Source organism: Eleutherodactylus coqui, chromosome 6, assembly GCF_035609145.1.
Source record: "Eleutherodactylus coqui strain aEleCoq1 chromosome 6, aEleCoq1.hap1, whole genome shotgun sequence".
NCBI lineage: Eukaryota > Metazoa > Chordata > Amphibia > Anura > Eleutherodactylidae > Eleutherodactylus > Eleutherodactylus coqui.
This window is the reverse complement of record NC_089842.1, coordinates 210,029,932-210,050,191: the sequence shown is the minus strand read 5'-3', so window position 1 is coordinate 210,050,191 and position 20,260 is coordinate 210,029,932. Positions and strand designations below refer to the sequence as shown.

The 20,260-nt window shown below is 45.1% G+C and overlaps 1 protein-coding gene across 1 annotated transcript in view; it reads left to right on the top strand.

Annotated features, from left to right (window-relative positions):
• Positions 1-17,345, top strand: part of MAX (MYC associated factor X) — a 45,272-nt gene extending 27,927 nt beyond the window's left edge. The window contains exons 2-4 of the mRNA XM_066608682.1: positions 5,451-5,558; positions 9,128-9,251; positions 16,102-17,345. Coding sequence (XP_066464779.1) covers positions 5,451-5,558; positions 9,128-9,251; positions 16,102-16,289 — 420 coding nt within the window. The 3' untranslated portion in view covers positions 16,290-17,345. The remainder of the gene's footprint in view (positions 1-5,450; positions 5,559-9,127; positions 9,252-16,101) is intronic.
• The last annotated feature ends 2,915 nt before the right edge of the window (positions 17,346-20,260 follow it).

Genomic DNA, 20,260 nt, shown 5'->3' with positions numbered 1-20,260 from the left:
GCAATGTGAATGACCCCCAGAGGTCTTATATGATCTCATGGGGATCATAGATGGTAGAAAAAAAAGTTACAAAACTAAATTTAAAAACATTTACAGAGTAAAGTAAAAATATATAATATATAAATCCAGCTGTTCGCTGAGGCAAGCATGTTTCGTTATTACTACAGTGGCTATGCTTAGTATTGCTAGCTAAGTTGGCCTGCAATACCAAGCCTGGCCACTGCAATATGAACAGAGCTGTCTGCTTCCTGCATAAATCAACTCTGTGAAAAAGAGCATCGGCCTGACAAACCACTGATCGACAGTGGTCTTAGGTGATGGAACTCCACCGGTCTCCTATTGATGACCTATTCTCAATTTAAATCCACAGCATGTCACTTAGAGTATGGTGGAATTCACATAAAAAACGAGGAGTTCACATGGAATTTTCCACGGTGAGTTCTGCTGTGTGAACATATAGTTCTAGCAGCGAATTTTCTGTACAAAATCCTTCACTTCAAATGAGGAGGTGAATTCCACACCAGATTCTGCATCAATTTTTTTTTTATGTGGCTTTTTGCGCCGTGGACATTCTGAAGAAAATCCATCCCATCTGGACACATGATGAGTGCCCTAGTAACGGGGACTGAGCAAACCTGTTCTCGGGACCGATGGGGGTTACAGCAGCCTGACTCCTACTGAACACATTTTTATGGCATCCTTTGAAAGACTGTTAAAGGGAACCTGTCAGCAGGTTGGAGCTGGTGAGACCAGTGCTATGCAGGGAGCGGGCAGAGAGTTCGGCTCTGGACATTTTAGTGAAGCCTGTAATGACCAGATACCTTGTGTCTTTTAGTCCTGTGCCATATGGCAATGAATCCTGAGTGGTCCAGTAGGCGGGCATGCGCTGGTTCTGCTGCCTGCAGTGCCCTCCAATCCCCAATCATCCTCCCTGCAATCGACGGGTGACGTGGATGATGTCTCCTATGTCATCCACAGTCCCGACCAAATCTCGTTCACATGCCATGCAGTCACGCACAGAAGAGTCGTCCAGGTGTGCCAATGGTAGTGCTAGAGGATCTGCGTAGGTGCGGGTCTTGGCTTATGTAAGATTTGGACAGGTCTGTGGACGACGTAGGACACATCATCCACATCACTCTCACAGAGAAGGGCCAGGATTGAGCGGTCCGCCTTATGGACTGTTGGGAAGAATTAAAAGTCACCTTTATGGCGTTTTCACATGTTGTGGAAATCCAGCGGTTTTTGCTTCGGACTTTCTGCAGTGGATCTGCAGCCTAACGGCGGGTCAGAGGTGCAGTGCAGCTAGCAGAAATGCGCAGCGGTTTCTTCCCTCTACATGTGAAGCTGCTGACGGGTTCCTTTAATTAGACATATATATATATATATATAAATCGCGGCACGTCCTACCTTTTCGCATTCTTCGGAACTCGTTGCCCATTGTTTTCAATTGGACAGTTTAACACATCGCACGCCGTGTAATGTGCGAGTGCGCTGCGAGGCTTCCCGTTGAAAACAATGACAAACACTTGCCGATCCTCTAATTCGCCTGAAAGCCGCGCCGGAGGATCGCTACTTCACAGGAGTGATGGAAGGTGTTTCTGCCAGAAAAACGTCTCGCATCGGAGGGAAAATTGCAGATTTCATCCTGTCAATTGGATTCAAATCGAAGGGGTGGAATCTGCTGCGGGGCCGCACCGAAACCTGCGACAAAATTTACAGAAACTCAGTGACGTGTGAACGAACCCTAAGCCTGCTCTCACACAGGCGTCTGAGAAAGCCACTGCGTCTTTAAGCGCGCCATTTTACAGCGTTTTCAAATGCACCCCATCATTGCAATAGGGGATGAGTCGCGTCAAAAATCGCTTAAACACACTAAGGTAGAGCAGACGGCATTCGAAAGTCAAACTCCATTGAAATCAATGTGTTTTACAGCGTTTAGAGTGGCGTTTGAAACGGCGCAGTAAATGCTGTAATAACGCCTGTGTGAGGGCGGCCTTGGGGCTTATTCACATCATCACATTTGTGCTGCGTATTACGCATGCAAAATGTAAGCACGCAGTACGCAGTGAATAGAACCCATTGGTTTCAATACCTTCGCATTCCGGTCGCACAAAGATATTCACAGCATTACCTATTTTCGTGCAACACATGTTAAACTTAATCAATGGCGCAAACGTGCGCATGAATACGCTTAGGAGGCCTGCTTTATAGAAAGCCCCTACTAAAGAGCCCCCCCATGGGAAGCACCTGCCTGCGAGTCCCTTTCTCGCCCCCTCTATCCCCCGTGTGGTCCTCTGTGAGGCGGCCATACTTCTTCTGGACTCCCTTCGTCTTCTGTTAGAGCGTGTTCTGTGCGCATCCCACATAACCCCGTCCTATATTTCAGTTCCCGCCTGTCCTCAAAGCCGAAGGCATTTTCTGCATCGACATCTGTTACAGAGCTTTAGCGCGATACCACATGAGAGGTCCTTAATTATTAACCCCGTATACAAGCAGTGTCTGCAGAGCGCCGGTGAACGCCACAGACTGCATAGGGTTAATTTGTAAGAAATGTGATTTATTCATAAAGCCGGTGGAGTTCGGCAAGCAGAGGAGTCGCCCCTGAATCTGTTATGCGTAGCTGACTATCTCCATGTGTTTCCTCTCCAACCGTCTGCTCTGCCTAGATTTGCTGAAGCGGCAGGGAAAGTAGGGCACAAAGTCTGGTGGGCGGCAGGGGAGTTTTACAAAGACGGATGAAGATTTGTACTTTGAGATATAAGGATGCCGTAAAGATGGGGGATTCCGTCGCGGAGGACCTGTCACCAGAATAGCTTGTGGGGGAAGGGTCCTCATCCTATAATATGTCATTTAGGAGACTATCAAAAAGGGAGATGCTGCTTATTTTCTTTCTCATGAACAGCGCCACCCTTGTCCGTGGCTGTTTATGGTATTGCAGCTTAAAGGTGCTTTCCAGGCCAAAACTATTCATGACCTATCCCTAGGATAGGTGATCAATAGTAATTCGCCACTCGGGATACAGTGTAGATGTCAGTGCAGCAGGCCGGACCACCATTATGGGAGGTGGCCTAGTTGGCTTCACTCCCATTGATGTCATTGGGAGGCTAAGCGGCTATTGCACTTCCACGACTGCCCACGATCTTCAAAGCAGAAGTGTAATAGCCGCTTTGCCTCCCAATGATTTCAATGGGATTGAAGCCAGCTAGGCCGCTTCTGCGACCATCTTCTATGATGCACTGACAGTGGCCCAGGTGATCAGGTGATTGCCAGGGACCACAGCGATTAACTATTGATGACCTATTTTGAGGATCGGTCAGCAATAGTTTTTGCCCAGAAAACCCGTTTTAAAGTCAACAGTGTTGAGCTACCGGACGTGGACCCATGGACAATAATGGCGCTGTTTAAGGAGAACGGCAAGCCCTTTAAAGAATTAATGATATTTTCTTATTATATCCATTTATATGGTGCCAGCATATTCCGCAGCGCTGTACAGAGTGTGTTATCATGCTGAGTTCCAATTTAAAGGGTAACTAGATTTTCCTAACACTGATGTGTCATGGTGACATATTAGAAGGTTTGATCGTTAAGGGTCTTGGTGCTAAGACTAATAAACGAAGGGCCAGAAGTGCTCGTTTCAGCGCTACGCCCAGTCAGCTCTTTTCGGCTGTCCTCTGAGTAATGTGTTGGCTCAGTAGAAGGTCTTGAGTCTCGTACTGCTCGCAGATCACGGCAGAAGGGGCGCAATGTATGGCCAAGGTCTACTGCCCCTTTACTTTAGTAATTGGTGGGGTCTAAGTATCTAGACTGCCACCAATCAAAACTTCTAGCATGAGGAGAACATACAAACTCCGTGCAGATGTTAACCATGGTCAAAGTCAAATCCAGGACAGACATTGCAAGGTGACAGTACTTACCACTGAGCCACCATTGAGTGATACTCTTTAAAGGGATTGTGCCAAGATATTAAGTTTTCCCATGTACACAGTATAAGGAATAACTTTAGAATTGGTGGGGTTCGACCACTGGGACCACCATCGGTCAGGAGAATTGGGGTCTTGAAAGTCTTACATGCACACCACCACTCAGTTCATGGCAATCTCCAGCGCTCCCATAGAAATGAACAGAGCCTTGCAGCACACGCACGCCTCTCATGTACCCCCGTTATCCAGATTTGTCGTCCCCCCCCCCCCCCCCCCTCCCCAATCCGTCCTGTATAATTATTGGGTAAAGGAGTCGTACCAAGATGCACAGCCCTGTCTCAGGCCGATCAGGCAGGTCTCAGGCAGATCAGCTTATTGCCCCAGGTCCCATTCTTGGCACACCCATGGTTATTTACATCAGTAGCAGTTCTGTAATAACAGGACTTCAGTTGGTCCGCCAGGAGGGGAGCTGCTCTTATTGAGTAGCTTTCTGTTCTGGATCATGGTAGTGGGCCCAGATCTGGGGCCGCACTCCACGCTGTTCATATGAACAGGGAATACCATCTTGGCACAACCCCTTTTTAAAAGGATTTTCCAGTCCACAACTATTAATGACCTATCCTCAGAATAAGCTATTAAATGGGTTGTCTAGTTGTAAACTAGTCATGGCGCCTATCCTTAGGATAGGCTTTCAGTAGAAAATTATGAAGGGTCTGCTGCCTGGCACACCTGCCGATCAGCTGTAAGCTGGGACTTTCAGCTCATGCACTAAGCTGATTTCTGCAGAAAGCAGACAGCTCTGTTCTTACTGCAGTGCCCAGGCTTGGTATTGCAGGCAAAGTTCCCACTTGCTTCAATGCCTGTAATAGGATAGGTGCCATGAATAGTTTAGAACTAGACCACCCCTTTAATAGCAAATCTGTGTGTGTGTGTGTCTTTCTGTCTGTCTGTCTGTCTGTCAGTCAGTCACTGTCTGGGACCTTGATGATGAGAGGAAGCTGCGGGACACCTGGAGGCTCGTTATCAGTAGTGCAGTGGCCCGGTATGGTAGTGCAACTCTCTCCCATTCACTTTAATGGTAGTGAACTATACTACTATACTGGGCTACTGCACTATTGATGACGAGCCTCCAGGTGTCCCGCAGCCTCCTCCTATCATCTAATCAATGAGGTCCCCACTATTCTGCTATTAAAGGGGTTGTCTAGTTGGCTCATGGGAATAAACACATCGAAATCCATGTGTTGTTAACACGTACGAGTTCCATGCACATCGCTATCGGGTTGGAACTTCGCTACCGCATGAAACTCCCCCCTGAGTAAATACATCCTAAGTTTGTTTGTTTTTTTTGTTTTTTTTTAATTTCTAAGCATTAAAAACACTTTCTGTTCCTATAAAATAGTTTTGTTGTCCTTGAGCGTTCTTGTAGTATTTAATACCGAGCGACGTCTTCATGGAATGGCTCTACCCGGAGACAACAATGTTGTAGAGTTCTGCAAATCGTAAAGCATCTGCGTATCTTGTCATTGACAGGCAGACAAAAGAGCACACCACAATGCACTGGAGCGGAAGCGCAGGGACCATATCAAGGACAGCTTTCACAGCCTTAGAGACTCCGTACCTTCACTGCAAGGCGAAAAGGTCAGTCAAACCTCTTGTTTCCAGCTTTTCACTGGCGGGATTCTTTTGTTTAGCTCGAGGAAAAGAGTTAAAAAGCTGAGTATTTGCATACTAATCATCTCTGCACTTAGGACACTTGTCAGCTCTCCTATATGGACCGATTCATTGCTTAGTGTAAATGCATGCCCCGACTGATGACAATTCCTTCGCATTCTCATTTGGCATTCAGTTTCTCCAAGCAGAAAACTAAATAATGGATCATTCCATGGAAATAACCAGTCATTCACTTACGAGCGACTACCTGCTGACTGTGAATGGAGGCGGGCGGATCGGAACGATCTCCGGCCCCCTCACCTCTATTCGCCCAGTGATGTTCGTTCCTGTGTAAAGGCTCAGAAGATATAATTGCTGGGACGACCTGTCGGGCATCTGCTCCTAACAGGTCATCTCATGTTTAAAAAAAAAAGACCCTTTGACTTGAAAGATCCTAAACTTTTGTTTTTATTTTGCTTTGTGAATCTCCTGTTCTCCTTGGATCAAACTTTTAAGCCCTATTTACACGCAAAGATGATCGCTCAAAAGTCGTTTAAAAGATAGCTTGATTGACAGTATGAGCGATCATTTTGCATAAACTATTAATGGGCACTAATGCCTATTAGTAGCTTATTAGCTTCATTTGCATGTAAATGAGCCTCTCTGCTGTATGCACATAACAGCACGTGGTCTGTTATCTGCATACAGCACCTTTTGTTCTCCCGCGGGACTGCCGCTGAGTACAATGTAATCAGTGATCCCATGGAGAATCACGGCGTGCGGTCCCTGCTATTGGTTGCCCGGCTGAACGATGGATTTTATGCTGCACTAAAAATCGTCGTTCGGCTGAAAAGCAAATGATAGTAGAATTTACACTCAACAATTATCGTTCCCTGTAAATGGGGCTTTAGTCGCAAACATGTCTTTTATGCAATTATTGCAAAGGATTGTTCTTTGATGCAAAATTGCATGAAGGTGCTGCTGGTGGAGGTGCTGGGTAAACTTTGTGTTTTTTGTATGTTTTTCTCTTAAATTTCATAATTCAGATTTTATTTGTCAATCGTGTGTAAATTTTTCAGGCAGCTAAAGGGTTAATTAATACTGAAATGGGTGGTTTTAGCTGGACAAACCCTACTTCACTATGCAGCTGCCAGCGACCTGCTGTAAAGGTTGCAGTTCAGCCCAGTCAGTTGAATAAGGCTGAGCCGCAGTACTCGACAAAGCCTGTGGCCAACTGTGGCAATGTTGGTACATGCCAATAAGGCGCTCTTTCAAAAAGGTCTAGCTAATATCAGTCTATGGCTATATATGCCGAACAGATGCTCAAATAGTGGTTCAGACCTAACGTAAATGAGTTTTCCAATTAATAGTAAAATTATGGAAAGGGCAGTAGATGGTTAAAAAGAATTGACATACATTCCCTCACTAGTCAAATGTCCCCGCTCTTGTTCTCCCTGCTGATCTTTGTTGACAGACCACAGCCGGGACATATCCGTATACACACATGACCACTGCGGCCAATCACTGACCTCAGAGGCCTCGAGCTGTAGCAATGATTGGTTGCGGCGGTCATGTGTGCTTATGGATACGTCACCGCTGCAGAAAAGTAAGCTAAAGACTAGAGATGAGCGAGTATACTCGCTAAGGCACATTACTCGAGCAAGTAGTGCCTTAGCCGAGTATCTCCCCGCTCGTCTGTAAAGATTCGGGGGGGGGGGGGGGGGGGGGGCGGGGAGAGCGGGGAGGAACGGAGGGGAGATCTCTCTCTCTCTCCCCCCTGCTCCCCGCCCCAACTCACCTGTCACTGGCGCCAACCTCCGAATCTTTAGAGATGAGCAGGGAGATACTCGGCTAAGGCACTACTCGCTCGAGTAAGGTGCCTTAGCAAGTATACTCGCTCATCTCTACTAAAGACCAATGTTGAGGACAAGAGTGGCCGTACTGGACTGAAGGGGGGACATAGTAATGAGTGTGACTTCGCTTTTCATTTTTAACCGTCTACTGCCCTCTACTCAATTTTACTGTAACTTGGAAAACCCCTTTAAAGGGGTTGGTCTAGTGTTACATATTTAAGTCTCATAAAGTAATGGCTTCCTGCCAGGCTATGCTATAAACTTATGATCGGTTGGGGGGGCGACATTTGGGGCTCGCATCAACCCAAGGATTTACGTGGCTGCAGCTTTGATTCAGCCTTACGGCCCCTTCAGTCTTTCGCTCCCCAGTGCTCTGTAGGGGAACGGTGATACTGCTTCTTTCAAGTAAGTGGGGCCGACTTCAGTCTGCAGTATGGCTGAGTGGCCGGGAGTGATGCACTGCAGGAAAAACCGTAAAGAGGCCGCAGTGCTGAATCATCAGTGTGGAAACTTCATTCTCAAGATTATGGGGCTTCCAGAGGTCAGAGCCAAACTGATCATAAAGTTATGGCGTCGCCTGGTAATAGGCTTTCGGTTTTTAGATTGGTATACCTCTTTTACGGTATGTTCCCACCTTGCAGAAACACTGCGGAAGAGCCGCAGTGGAAAACCTTTACTATTAGGCGTCCCTCACACAGGGCGTTTTATACAGCCTTTAGCGCTGCCTTTTCAGCCCAGCACTAAACGCTGTACAACACTCCCATTCATTTCAATGGGGCTGCTCACACAGGGCTGAAAACCCAGCGCCTTCCAACGCTGTGCTTTGACAGCGATGCAAGTTCTATTTTGGGGCGTTTTCAGCCCTGCGTCGCCCATTGAAATGAATGGGCAGCGGTTCTAGCACTGCTGAAAACGCGGCAACACTTGGTGCCGCGTTTTTGGCAGCGTTAACCGCTCGCCGATTCTCGGGGTGAGGGCTTGCAATAGAATCTCTACCCCAAAAATCAGTCCCAGCTGGCTAGAGAAAAAAAAGAAAGGTAATACTCACCTAGCCGCTGCAGTCCGGGTCGCGGCCGCTGCTCTCTGCCGCTGATCCGGGCTTCTCCAACACTCCCAAGTCTATTGCTGAAGGGCAGGTTTGAGAACCCGGCCTCCGGCAATAGAGTGCTGTGATTGGTTATCGGCACGCTCGATGCCCAATCACAGCCCTTCATTGACTGTCTCAGCCAATCAGCGCCGGAAAGCTCTGATTGGCTGAGACAGTCAATGAGGGCTATGATTGGGCATCGAGCAAGCACCGACAACCAATCACAGCACTCTATTGCCGGAGGCCGGGTTCTCAAACCTGGCCTCCGGCAATAGACTTGGGAGTGCCGAGGAAGCCCGGATCAGCGGCAGAGACCAGCGGCCGCAACCCGGACTGCAGCGGCTAGGTGAGTATAACTTTTTTTTTCTTTTCAGCATTCTTGGCTGCGTTTTCAGCCGAGCTGAAAACGCAGCCAAAACGCTGGCATAAAGTATGCCGCGCTGCTGAAACGGCGCAGAATCTGCAGTAACGCAGCATTGAAAAACGCTGCGTTTCTGCAAACGCCCTGTGTGAGGGAGGCCTTAAAGTGAATGGGATTTAAATAAATCCCTAAATAAAGACGACTGATGATATAGAATGAAAATTTATGTAAACGCTTTTTTTGTTCTCCCTACAAGGCTTCACGGGCTCAAATACTGGACAAAGCAACAGAGTATATACAGTACATGAGAAGGAAAAATCACACACACCAGCAAGACATCGACGACCTAAAGAGACAAAATGCTCTATTAGAACAACAAGGTATGGCGGTACATTGCAGCAGGTTACGTTACTATGTGCCATTCATTAACCTGTTCTTTAGTCTTTACACTTCACTTTGTCCACTTTCCTCATCATGAATTGTGTCCCTACAGCTTAGTATTTGTCCTGGAGCACTATGCCCCCGAAGCAGCAGCTCATCCTATGGTCCCATCTAGAAGACACAAGGATAGGTTTTTTTTATCCATGGTGATACTAGATCAGGGGCACAACCCAAAGCCATATGTATTTACAGTGCATTGGGACAGTCTTCAGATGCTTTCACATCTTTTACATTTTGTCGTGTTGTGCAAATTATTCTGCACTCAGTATCCCATAATGACAAAACAGAAAGGTAGAAGCCTTTTGTAATTTTTTTTTTTTTTAATGAAAAACTACCATTTTGCATTGAAATAAGTATTCACACCCTGTACTTAGTTGAAGTATCTTTAGTAGTGATTACACCCTCCTGTCTTCTTGGTATGATGCCACAAAGTTTTCACATCTGGATTTGGGGATTTTTTGTCATTCTTCTTTGCAGATCCTTTCAAGCTCTGTCAGGTTGGATGGGGGCCGTCTGTGGACAGCCATTTTCAGGTCTCTCCAGAGATGTTAGATTGGGTGTAAGTCAGGGCTCTGGCTGGGCCACTCAAGGACATTCAGAGTTGTCCCTAAGGCCCTCCTGTGTTGTCTTGGCTTGGGGTCATTGTCTGGTTGGAAGGAGAACCTTCTGCCCAGTCTGAGGTCCCTTGTTTTCTGGTTCAGTTTTCGTTAAGAATATCTCTGTTCTTTACTTCATTTAGCTTTCCATCCATCCTGACCGGACTCCCTGTCCCCCCCACAGCATGATGCTGCTACCACCAAGCTTTGCGGTAGGGATGGTATTGGGCAGGTGATGACAGAACCTGGTTTCCTCCAAACATAATGCTTAAATTAAGGCCAAAAAGTTCAATTTTGGTTTAATCTGATCAGAGAATCTAGTTTCTCACAGTCTGAGGTCCCTTTAGATGCCTTTAGGCAAACTCCAGACGGTGTTTCATGTGTCTCTTACTGAGGAGGCTTCTTTCTGGCCCCTCTGCCATGAAGCCCAGATTGCTGGAGGCGGCAGTGATGAATGACATTCTGGACTTTTCTTCGATCTGCACACAGGATCTTTCGAGCTCAACAAGAGTGACTATTGGGTTACTAGTCACTTCTCTTACCAAGGCCTTTCCCCTGATCACTTACCGTATATACTCGAGTATTAGCCGACCCGAGTATAAGCTGAGTCAATAAGTTTAACCACAAAAAATTGGTAAAACTTATTGACTCGAGTATAAGCCTAGCTATACTTGAGTATATAGTAGGGGGGAAAAAAAGCAATACTCCCCTATCAGCCGGCATCTGTGTCCCCGGCGCGATGCTTTCCTCGGCGGGGCGGCCAGCTGCTGCAGTCTTCTCCCCGCTGTCTTCTCCCTGGCTTGCTTTTGAAATCTCCGCCATCAGCGCTGTGATTGGATCGAGCGCCGGGCAATTACAGCCGGCGCTCGATAAACCAATAACAGCCATTCAGAATGACATCACTGAATGGCTGTGATTGATTTATCGAGCACCGGCTGTGATTGGCTGGCGCTCGATCCAATCACAGCGCTGACAGCGGAAATTTCAAAAGCAAGCCAGGGAGAAGACTGCAGCAGCTGGCTGCACCGCCGTAGACAGCATCGCGGCGGGGACACAGATGCTGGCTGATAGGTGAGTACTGAGCGGGTTTTTTTTTTTTTTTTTACCTCACTCGAGTATAAGCTGAGGGGGGCTTTTTCAGCACATTTTTTTGTCTTGAAAAACTTGGCTTATACTCGAGTATATACGGTAGTTTGGTGGGTCAGTCAGCTCTAGTAAGAGTCCTGCTTGTTCCAAACTACGTCCAGTTAAGAATTATGGAGACCGCTGCGCTGTTGGGAACTTTCAGAGCCGCAGAACCTCCTTTTTGTAGCTTTCTCCAGATCTGTACCTCCACATTTTCTGAGCCGTACAGACAGGTCTTTCCTCCTTATGGCTTGGTTTTGGCTCCGATCTGCATTGTGAGCTGTGAGACGTTATATAAACAGGGGGGGGGGGGTCTTTTAGAATTATGTCCAATCAACTAGATTTCCCACTGGTACCTCCAATCAAGGTGTAGAAACATCTCAAAGATAATCAGCAGAAATGGAGCCCTGCGAGCTAAATTTCTGGTATCGTACCAATGCAAGTGTTAATGCAAAATTTTTTCATTTTATTAAAAATCACACAGATTTCTAACATTCTGTTGTCACTTTGTCATTATGGGGTACTGAGTGCAGAATGATGGGGAAAACATATTTTTTAAATTTGCACCAGGCCACAACATAACAACATGTAAAAGAGAAAAGGTCTGAATCCTTTGTGAATGCATGGTGTATACCCGTATGGCTACAGGTTAAAGGCCTCTAACAGCAGCAGAAGCTCCCAGAATCAGTGTTGTGCAGTGCCGGAGTATTGCAGCTGAGGACAGACTCGCTGGTCCTACAGCTTCTGATAACATTACAGTGAAATGGGTTAGATTCTGAAACTTTGTGGCACTGTAAAAAGCTGCAGTAAACGTGAGGAAGTGCGAGTCACCAGGATCAGCGAGATTGATGGCTCTCTCCCTGTGCGTAAATGGGAATGTTTAGGCGATGCCGGTGGGGAAAAGCCACCAAAGTGTTTCAGAGTTACATCACTGTAACATGGGCGCGTAATCGGGCAGGACCCAGTGACAGGTGCCCTTTACACTGCACCTCTACTGAAGCTCCCCCACCTGATCTCACATCTAACGTACATGACACTACTGCATGCCGGGTGTTGCAGCCGTCTAGACCGCCGTATAATGTCTAGTGAATATCCTCCTATTTTAAATGATACTTGTTGGGCATCAGGTGGCATCCAGCACGCAGTAGTGGTTCTCCACACGTAATGTCAGATCAGGCTTGAGACCTTCAGTAGAAGTATACTGTAACCAAGGTTGGCAAACATCATGACATGATTATCGGAGGTGAGAAGTAGCGGGTTCCTCTGCTGTTGCCAATATCGGGGAGATGGAAGAGGTATATATGGGGGGTAGGCAGGTCTTTGGGGTGGCCATCAAGTATTCCTTGCTACTCCCTTTAATGGTAAGACCGTGTATGGGGGAAGCTATCATCCTCTTCTGACTCCACAAAGTGGTGCACACATGGCAGAGAGAGAGAGGGTACAGAGTCTACCCAATCCCATAGATAATCCAAGAGCTATACATGAACTGAAGAAAGCAGCGACGACTGAACTCTTGCTATATTCACATTCCCCTTTCCCTCAGATTCTTTAATACGAATCTTCGTCAGCAGCCAGAGTTTGCCCTACTTATTATTGGCTAGTATCTAATGGTATCCTGTAATAATACCGGGCATGTCTTCGTCATTCATGTGATAAATGGTATGTCCGTGCCACTGAATGGGGATGAAATTTGTGGTCCAGCCTTAGAAGAAAGTAGTATTATTTTTTATTTGCACTGCTCAACTGCGGTCTTGCACTGTGTTGTCCGAGATAAAACATTTTTTGTATGTTGAAGTACTGTGTTAAAGGGGTTCTCCAGGCAGCGCCTGCTGGATACGCCAGGGTCGGAGCTGAACCCGTTGCCCTGACCCCTGTTTAGTGGCCTTGTAATTATAGGAGCAGCTCCCATTTATTTCAGTAAATGCTGCGCCTGCAGTTACGAGTAACGGCCACTACACGGGGGCCGGAGCAGCTGCTTCCGCTGTCTGTGGTGTATCCCGACACAAACAGCAGACGCTGCCTGGAAAAGCTCTTAACCCCTTAATGACATGGCCTATTTTGGGTATAAGGATGCAACGATTTTGGGGGGATTTTCATCTCCACTTTTCAAAAGCTGTAGCTTTTTCATTTTTCCATTGACATGGTCATATGAGAGCTTGTTTTTTGCGTGGCGAATCGTAGTTTTTATTAGTGCCGTTGTTGGGTACATTAGACTACAATATATTGCAAAACGTATATATGATAGCAGGGAGAGAAAACACATCAGTTTTGCCATTGATCTTTTATTTGTTTTTTTTTACAGTGTTAATTATGCAGCATAAATGAAAAAATAAATGCATGGCGGTACGATTCTTTTTTTATTTTTTTCAAAGGTTTTTCTACTTTCCCACAATAAAAACCTTTTTGGGGGGGGGGGGGGAATTTTTTTTTTCTTCAAAATTTCTGCATTCAAAGTCTTATAACTTTTTTTATTTTTCCATAGACAGAACTCTGTGAGGGCTTATTTTTTGCCTGACAAGCTGTAGTTTTTATGGGTACCATTTTGGGGTAAATCCTATTTTTTTAATCACTTTCATTGCTTCTTTTTGGGAGGCAAAATAAAAAAATAAGCATTTTGTCCAACCCCCCCCCCCTTCCCCTTTTAAGCTTTTTGACGTGCAGGATAAAAAGTTTTCAATTTGTTGTACAAGATGTTACGTATTCGCAGATACAAAATATGTGGGATTTTAATAAAAAAAATTTTTTTCATGCTAAAAGGGGAAAAAGCACTAAAAAAGGGGGTTTTTTTGCTTCTTTTTTTTTTTTAACATTCTTCATTTTTTACACTATTTTAACTTCTTTTTACACTTTTTTATATCCCTGTTGGGGATTTGTACCATAGCAACTATGATAAAGCATTGCAGGACTTTTGCAATAGCATAGCCTGTATCCGGCGTCCTGTTGCCATGGCAACCCATCGGCCCTCTGCAATTACATCGCGGGGATCTAATGACATCACAGAGGTAGCGCACTCCCTCTGTGAGCCCTTTACATGCTGCAAGCTACATAGATCGTGGTGTGTAAGGGGTTACCAGCGGGGTTGCTGTCCCTTTGCACCCCAGCTGTTGCTATCAGTAACAGCTGGCTCCCACTGCTGGATAGTGTGGGATCTCTTCTGATGTCGTGCTATCCACAGGGCGTACGTGTACATCTGTTGCTTTAAGTACCCCACGGCCAGGATGTACACTTACGCCTTGTAGCGGGAAGGGGTTAATGATCGGTCGCCCAAGTAGAAATAAGGGCTCCCACACACTTGCGTTTTTTGTTAACGCGGTTGTCAGTGGGACTTTCTAATGTTAAAAACGCAACGTACCAAAAACACAAGTTGCCGTGTGATGCGTTTTTAACAATAGAAAGTCCCATTGACAATCGCATTAACAAAAAACGCAGCTTTAAAAAAACGCAAATGTGTGGGAGCCCTAAGGAGTACTCACTGACATGCTCCTTGTGGGTCAGTGGTTGTTGGCACCTGTAGGTTATCTGCCCGTCTAAGGGTGCCTTTCCACTAGCGTTTTTTTAACGCTGCGATATCGCTGCGTTTTTTTCACGAGATAATCAATGGGACTTTCTAATGTTAAAAACGCATCGCACAAAAATCGCCTGTTGAAAGGTTGAACCTTGATTTTATAGCGAAGTCGTCTTCCAATAGAGCTGCTGTGGAGGTACTTTTGCATCCCCTTTAAATAACTAAAACAGTGCAGTGGTGACATGCCCATATACCCACATGACTGCTGCCACCATTCTCTGCCCGCAGCGGTCTCTTGCTGTACATAGCTGAGGCCTGTAATTGACTGTAGTAGCCTCATGGGTATACAGGTGCATCTCCTCTGCGGCCGTGTGAACAGAGCAGGGAAGAGAGGACCGGATTGGAGGCCACGGAGTGGTAGATGACTGTAGATTGTTTTATTTTAGAACATTTCCTACATTTACAAAAAGATGTTTCTGCCTCGGACATCCCCTCCATCCGCAGGCCACATTTATTACGGCTTACATACTTTGACATCTTCCTCCATCCAGAAATTAAAGCAACTCTCTGGATTTTGGGACAAAATTCTGTCCCGGGACTGACGCCGGAGGAGGTTTATTACTTGTAGTTGTTCTTCTCTGCTGCCCCTCTGATTAACTGTTTTCTGCTCTCCTAGGTGGTTTCAGCAATTTTTAGCCACCTAATGTACATTATGCACCGTTCTCTGATTGACCAGTGCTGATCACATGAGCAGCTCTGACCAATCAGAGAGCAGTTATGGTGCATTAGTAGCCTAACACTAGCAGTGCACTGTGTATAATTAGGTAGTCTGAATATTGTGTCGACCGTTTTGGATGGCCGAAAACAGGACCCTGAACCTGTTGATCAGAGAGACAACCGGAGGGAAACCACTGCAGGTGATCTACCCCCTCCGCCTCTGGTCCTGCGAGAGGATTCTGTCTTGAAACCAGAGGGTCACTTTAAAACTTTTCTGTGCTTGTGAATCCTTAGTTGCAGTGACTGTACTCTCTGTAGTCTTGTAAGCTCAGACTTTGCATTACGGTTTCTGAGACCGGAAGTAACTATCCTTCACCGTTATTAGCCATATTGGCTCTAATGGAGCTACTTTGTTTATTATCTGGTCACGAGAGTCCCCTCACTCAATCGGTGGCCATACACTTCCAAAAGCTGTCAGCGGAATGCTTCTCTTTTCGGACCCCAACTTACACATTCGACTCAGAAGCCTCTATACAAATTAGATGTTTGCCTGGCCCGCCCCTCGGCGGACATTACTCTGTATATGACCACCTAAAGTCTGTCCATCCGTCTCACTATGCAGTGATTGAGGTTTTTGAGTCTTTACCTGTAGAGAGCAAACAGATAGATCATCCTGATGTACATTTGTGGTGAAGGCAACAAGAGGAGGTAGTTCTTCTCCTAAATGGGTGTTAATGGACCTCGCTGCACGACATATTGTGATTACAAAGACTAAAGAGTTGTGTTTTTTATTAAATACTAAGTGGATAGTAACTAATTCACCATTTGGTCTGTTTTTTTTTACAGTCCGTGCGCTGGAGAAAGCGAGATCCAATTCTCGCCTTCAGTCAAACTACTCCTCATCCGACAGCAGCCTTTACACCAATCCCAACGGCAGCACCATATCCGCCTTCGATGGAGGATCTGACTCGAGCTCTGAGTCCGAACCCGAGGAACCCCAAAGCAGAAAGAAGCTACGGATGGAAGCGAGTTAAACAAACACAAGCAATAAAACCAGCAGCCTGTACCAAGCTTATCAAGTTCGGACCCTCCATAGCCCATAAATAGGCCCTTTTCAGCTCATTTAAGGACTTCTGCCTAATTTTTTTTTGTTTGTCCCCTCGCCCTTATTTTTCCTCCCCCTTCCCTCCCCATTTCCCATTATCATTGAGCTATTGGACTGCATCTCTTTTCTTTTCACCTATATATCTCCCTCCCCTATATGTTATTTAAACTTCATCGACACGTCCATGCTTACAATGATACAAATCTGCACTCTGCGCGGTTCTAGTGACCCGCCGTTACCCATAATACTTGTCTGCTGTTTGATATTTGTACGGCAGGTATCACAAGGTGAACAAAGCAGGTTAGGGAAACCTGAAAAAACACCCAAATACACTTGTTAGTTTCTTTGTTGTTTTGTTTTTATGCTGAGTAGTTAACGCTTCCAATAAGATCAGTGTTGCAGAAAAGGAGTTACCATGCCACGTAAGAAAATTCCAAATACTTGGTGCTGCAGTTGACCTCCCGGGTAAAAATTAGCATTAATTCTGATTTTTAAAAAAGGCTTAGCAATTTTATTTTTATTTTTTTATGTATTTACGTTTTTATTTTCCTTTTCTCCTTTTTTTTTTTTTTTGCATTCGTTTCCACGTGCATCACATGTCTTCAAATATGGCTAATCAGACTGAGAACATATTAGAAGTGTCCCCTCGTAGTCTGGAGACCGGGTTGGAATCGTTTAGTTCCGATTAGTTACCCCAATACTTGTTCTACCAAGAAGATTGAGATTGCCGCGTTTACGGGATCCTATTGTATAGTGATAGTTGCACTTCCCCAACACTGAGCGCCACCCATAGTGATGCTCAGGAGGCCGTTCTGCAGATTGGGTTTGGCTTCAGCTGAATCCTCTGCGATCGTCCTCAGACTTTTAATGTATTATACTACTACTTGTATCAAGAGACCTGTGATCTGACCAACTTTCAAATTGAAAATCATTTGTGTGCGTGTTTTTCTGTATGTATTTGCCAAATTAAATTTGTTCTACGTGACAGGTAGTCTTGTGTAATGTTCAATGCTACAACGGATAGGAGCATCCTGGATGAGACATTATAGTCCCATACAGCCCCCCCCCCATCCTCGTTAGTGTTAAATATCGCTCCTCTTGGAAGTACGGCTTTGACCAGTCTATTGGGGCTTGTTTAAAGGGCAATCTCCGAATACAGTCTAATCACCAGCAATATTGCATTTAGTAGCCGGCGCAGGATGATCACACTGATCTAGCCGCTGATTGGCTCCATGTTTGAAGAGAGTTGGGTATATCCAGAATTTGAGTATAATTTTTCTGCCTCTGTTCCTAACTAAGCATTTTCTGTAATTCGACCACATTTAAAGGGCTCCTCCGGCCACTTATATTTTTCATAAAATACACTTGAAGTAGTACTATTTGCCTTACCAATCTCCTGCCACTCTTGAGCTGATGCTTTACGGGGCCGCCTACTAGTTTCTGTACTACCTAGTCCCTGTTGATGGACAAGTGATTGATCTAGCCAATTACTGACTACAGTGATGATGAGCTACAGCCAATGACTGGCTGGAGCGGTCACATGTCCATGTTAGTAAAGACCAGGATGTTCAGTAATTGGCTGCAGTACTCATATGTGTATGTATTAAAGTGGTTGTCTCGTTGCCGGACAACATCCCAATAGGGAACAAAACAAGTTATACTTACCCCTCTACTGCCACCGGGATCCAGTGCTACAGTCCCGCTGTGGTCCCAGTGTTTGTTGTAATAGCAGCCGTCACTGAAAGTCAGGTGACAGCTGCAGCATCACCGCTTGTTCTCCTGGCATTAGCGCTCACATTTTGAGCGCCAGGAGTTGGGGAACGTGATGCTTCTGCCTCTGGCTGTAGCGGTCATCTGACTTCTAGTGACGTCAGCTGTCCCAACATACATTGGGACCACAGCGGGACTATAGCACTGGATCCTGCCAGAGGCAGAGGAGTAAGCATAGCTCAGTTTGTGTTTTTTCTACAGGCAGCCCTATTGTAGGGATGTTGTCTGGTAACCGAACAACCGCTTTAACAGATTAAAAAGTATGGAAACCAGTGGGGACCCTGGAAAGTTTCGAAATGGGAGTCGGGGGGTTGTACGGCGGACATTACTTTTCAGAATTTTAAAACCTTTTGAGCTTTCTGTTTTTAAAATTCAAGAGACTGGACAAGCCCTTTAAGGGATTGCTCTATTAGCAAACGCTCATGCTTGTGAAAGTCTACTCCAAAGTGGAGCTTTATGTTCATTTTATTATGCGCTTTATATTTTTCCCCCTTTTTTTGTTTAGTTCTTTTGATTTGCTATTTAATATATTTTTATAGTTTTTAATTTTGTCTTTGATTACCGACATTTGATAGAGGCGCATCCCTTCTTGTGTCTCATGGTAGGGCTTTCCATATCAGTCCGCCTGTGAGGATGTCTGTAGTCCTGCTACACCTGTACATATACTAGTTCTTCCATCATGAAGACAGGGATTGTATAAATTGGCATTCATAGGTAAAATAGCACTCGGTGTTGCGTAGGAATTTTCCATCCTTGCATCGTCCGGTTTATTCGGCTTGTTTTTTAGTTTTCTGTTTTTTCTTGCCATTACACAAGGGGGGGGGCATGTCGCACCATTTTCATACTGCTAAATAACAACAAATAATGTAGGCTTTCAGTGCTGCACCCTTGTGGCTATAACACATCATAACAAGCCAGATATGCCACCGTTATAGGGGGGAAAGAACACCCCTATGGGAGTTGGTGGGCAATTTGGCTGTCACCTCGAGACATAACAAACAGCTGTTAGAAGTTGTCCGAAGAGCACTTTTATTTGCTGGTGGAGGAACACTTCACAATATCGCAGTACTTTTCTATAACAGTATGGTAAGTTGAATATAATTGTTTATATATTGGTAAATCTGCTATCTCGTGGTATCGGGTGTGCTGTGGATGTCGCACACAATTGATGAACTTTTACTGGTGTACAAAGCATCTTCACTATTTAAGTCTGCTATCATATAGCATAGTACAAAATTGGCAGCTATTTTCCATTGTGCGTCTGAGAGGACGTTTCGGTATATGTGTCCTACCGGTATGCATGCAGGAGATGTATTAACCTTTAACAGCATTAGGCTATACGTGTCTAGTTGTCAAATGCTCGGTCGCTGTAGGTTTGATTTTTTTTTTTTTCTAACGATTATTGTTTTTGAAATTTTTTTTTGTTGTTTTTAACCTTTTTTTATTTTTGCCTCAGTGACTGACATCACAACTGCTGGGAAGGTTCAGGATGACCAAGCCTGTCGCATAGCTCGTTATGGTTCAATGTTGGTGAATAGTTAAATTATCATTTCTTACCTTTTTTTTTATTTCTTTACACACATGAAGTTCTGTGTGCCCAGTAAAATGATGATACTTTTTAATGTTTCTGTTTCCACCCCTCCTCTTGGAAATACTAGGTATATTGTGCATAAGCCCAATTGGCCATCTCCAATTAATGTTCACCTTTACAATAAAAAAGTATAAATAAAATCTTATTTTATCCTTATAAGACTGCTTGGTTTTCATTATTACTTTACTGTTCTTACAACCATGTGCATCCTTTGGGTTGTGTGGAGCAGTAAATTGCAACTCCTAGACATCTACGGGGTCATACAGTACCACCATATGGCTTTACATGGAGACATAGGTTGTAGTGTTTTGGTAAAATTCTATATGAAATCAAGTGAATGAAGCTGAACTGCAATACCAAACACAGCCTATGGACACATGTGGTGCTGTTTCTCAAAAAGTAGATCTTTATTGTAATCTTGGGTAAAACCTCTTTAAAAGGGGTATTTGCATCAGAGACTTAAATGGCATATCCACAGAATATTTGTAAAAGACTGATAAGTGTGGGTCCAAGAGCCGAGACTCAGATTCAGGTCTATA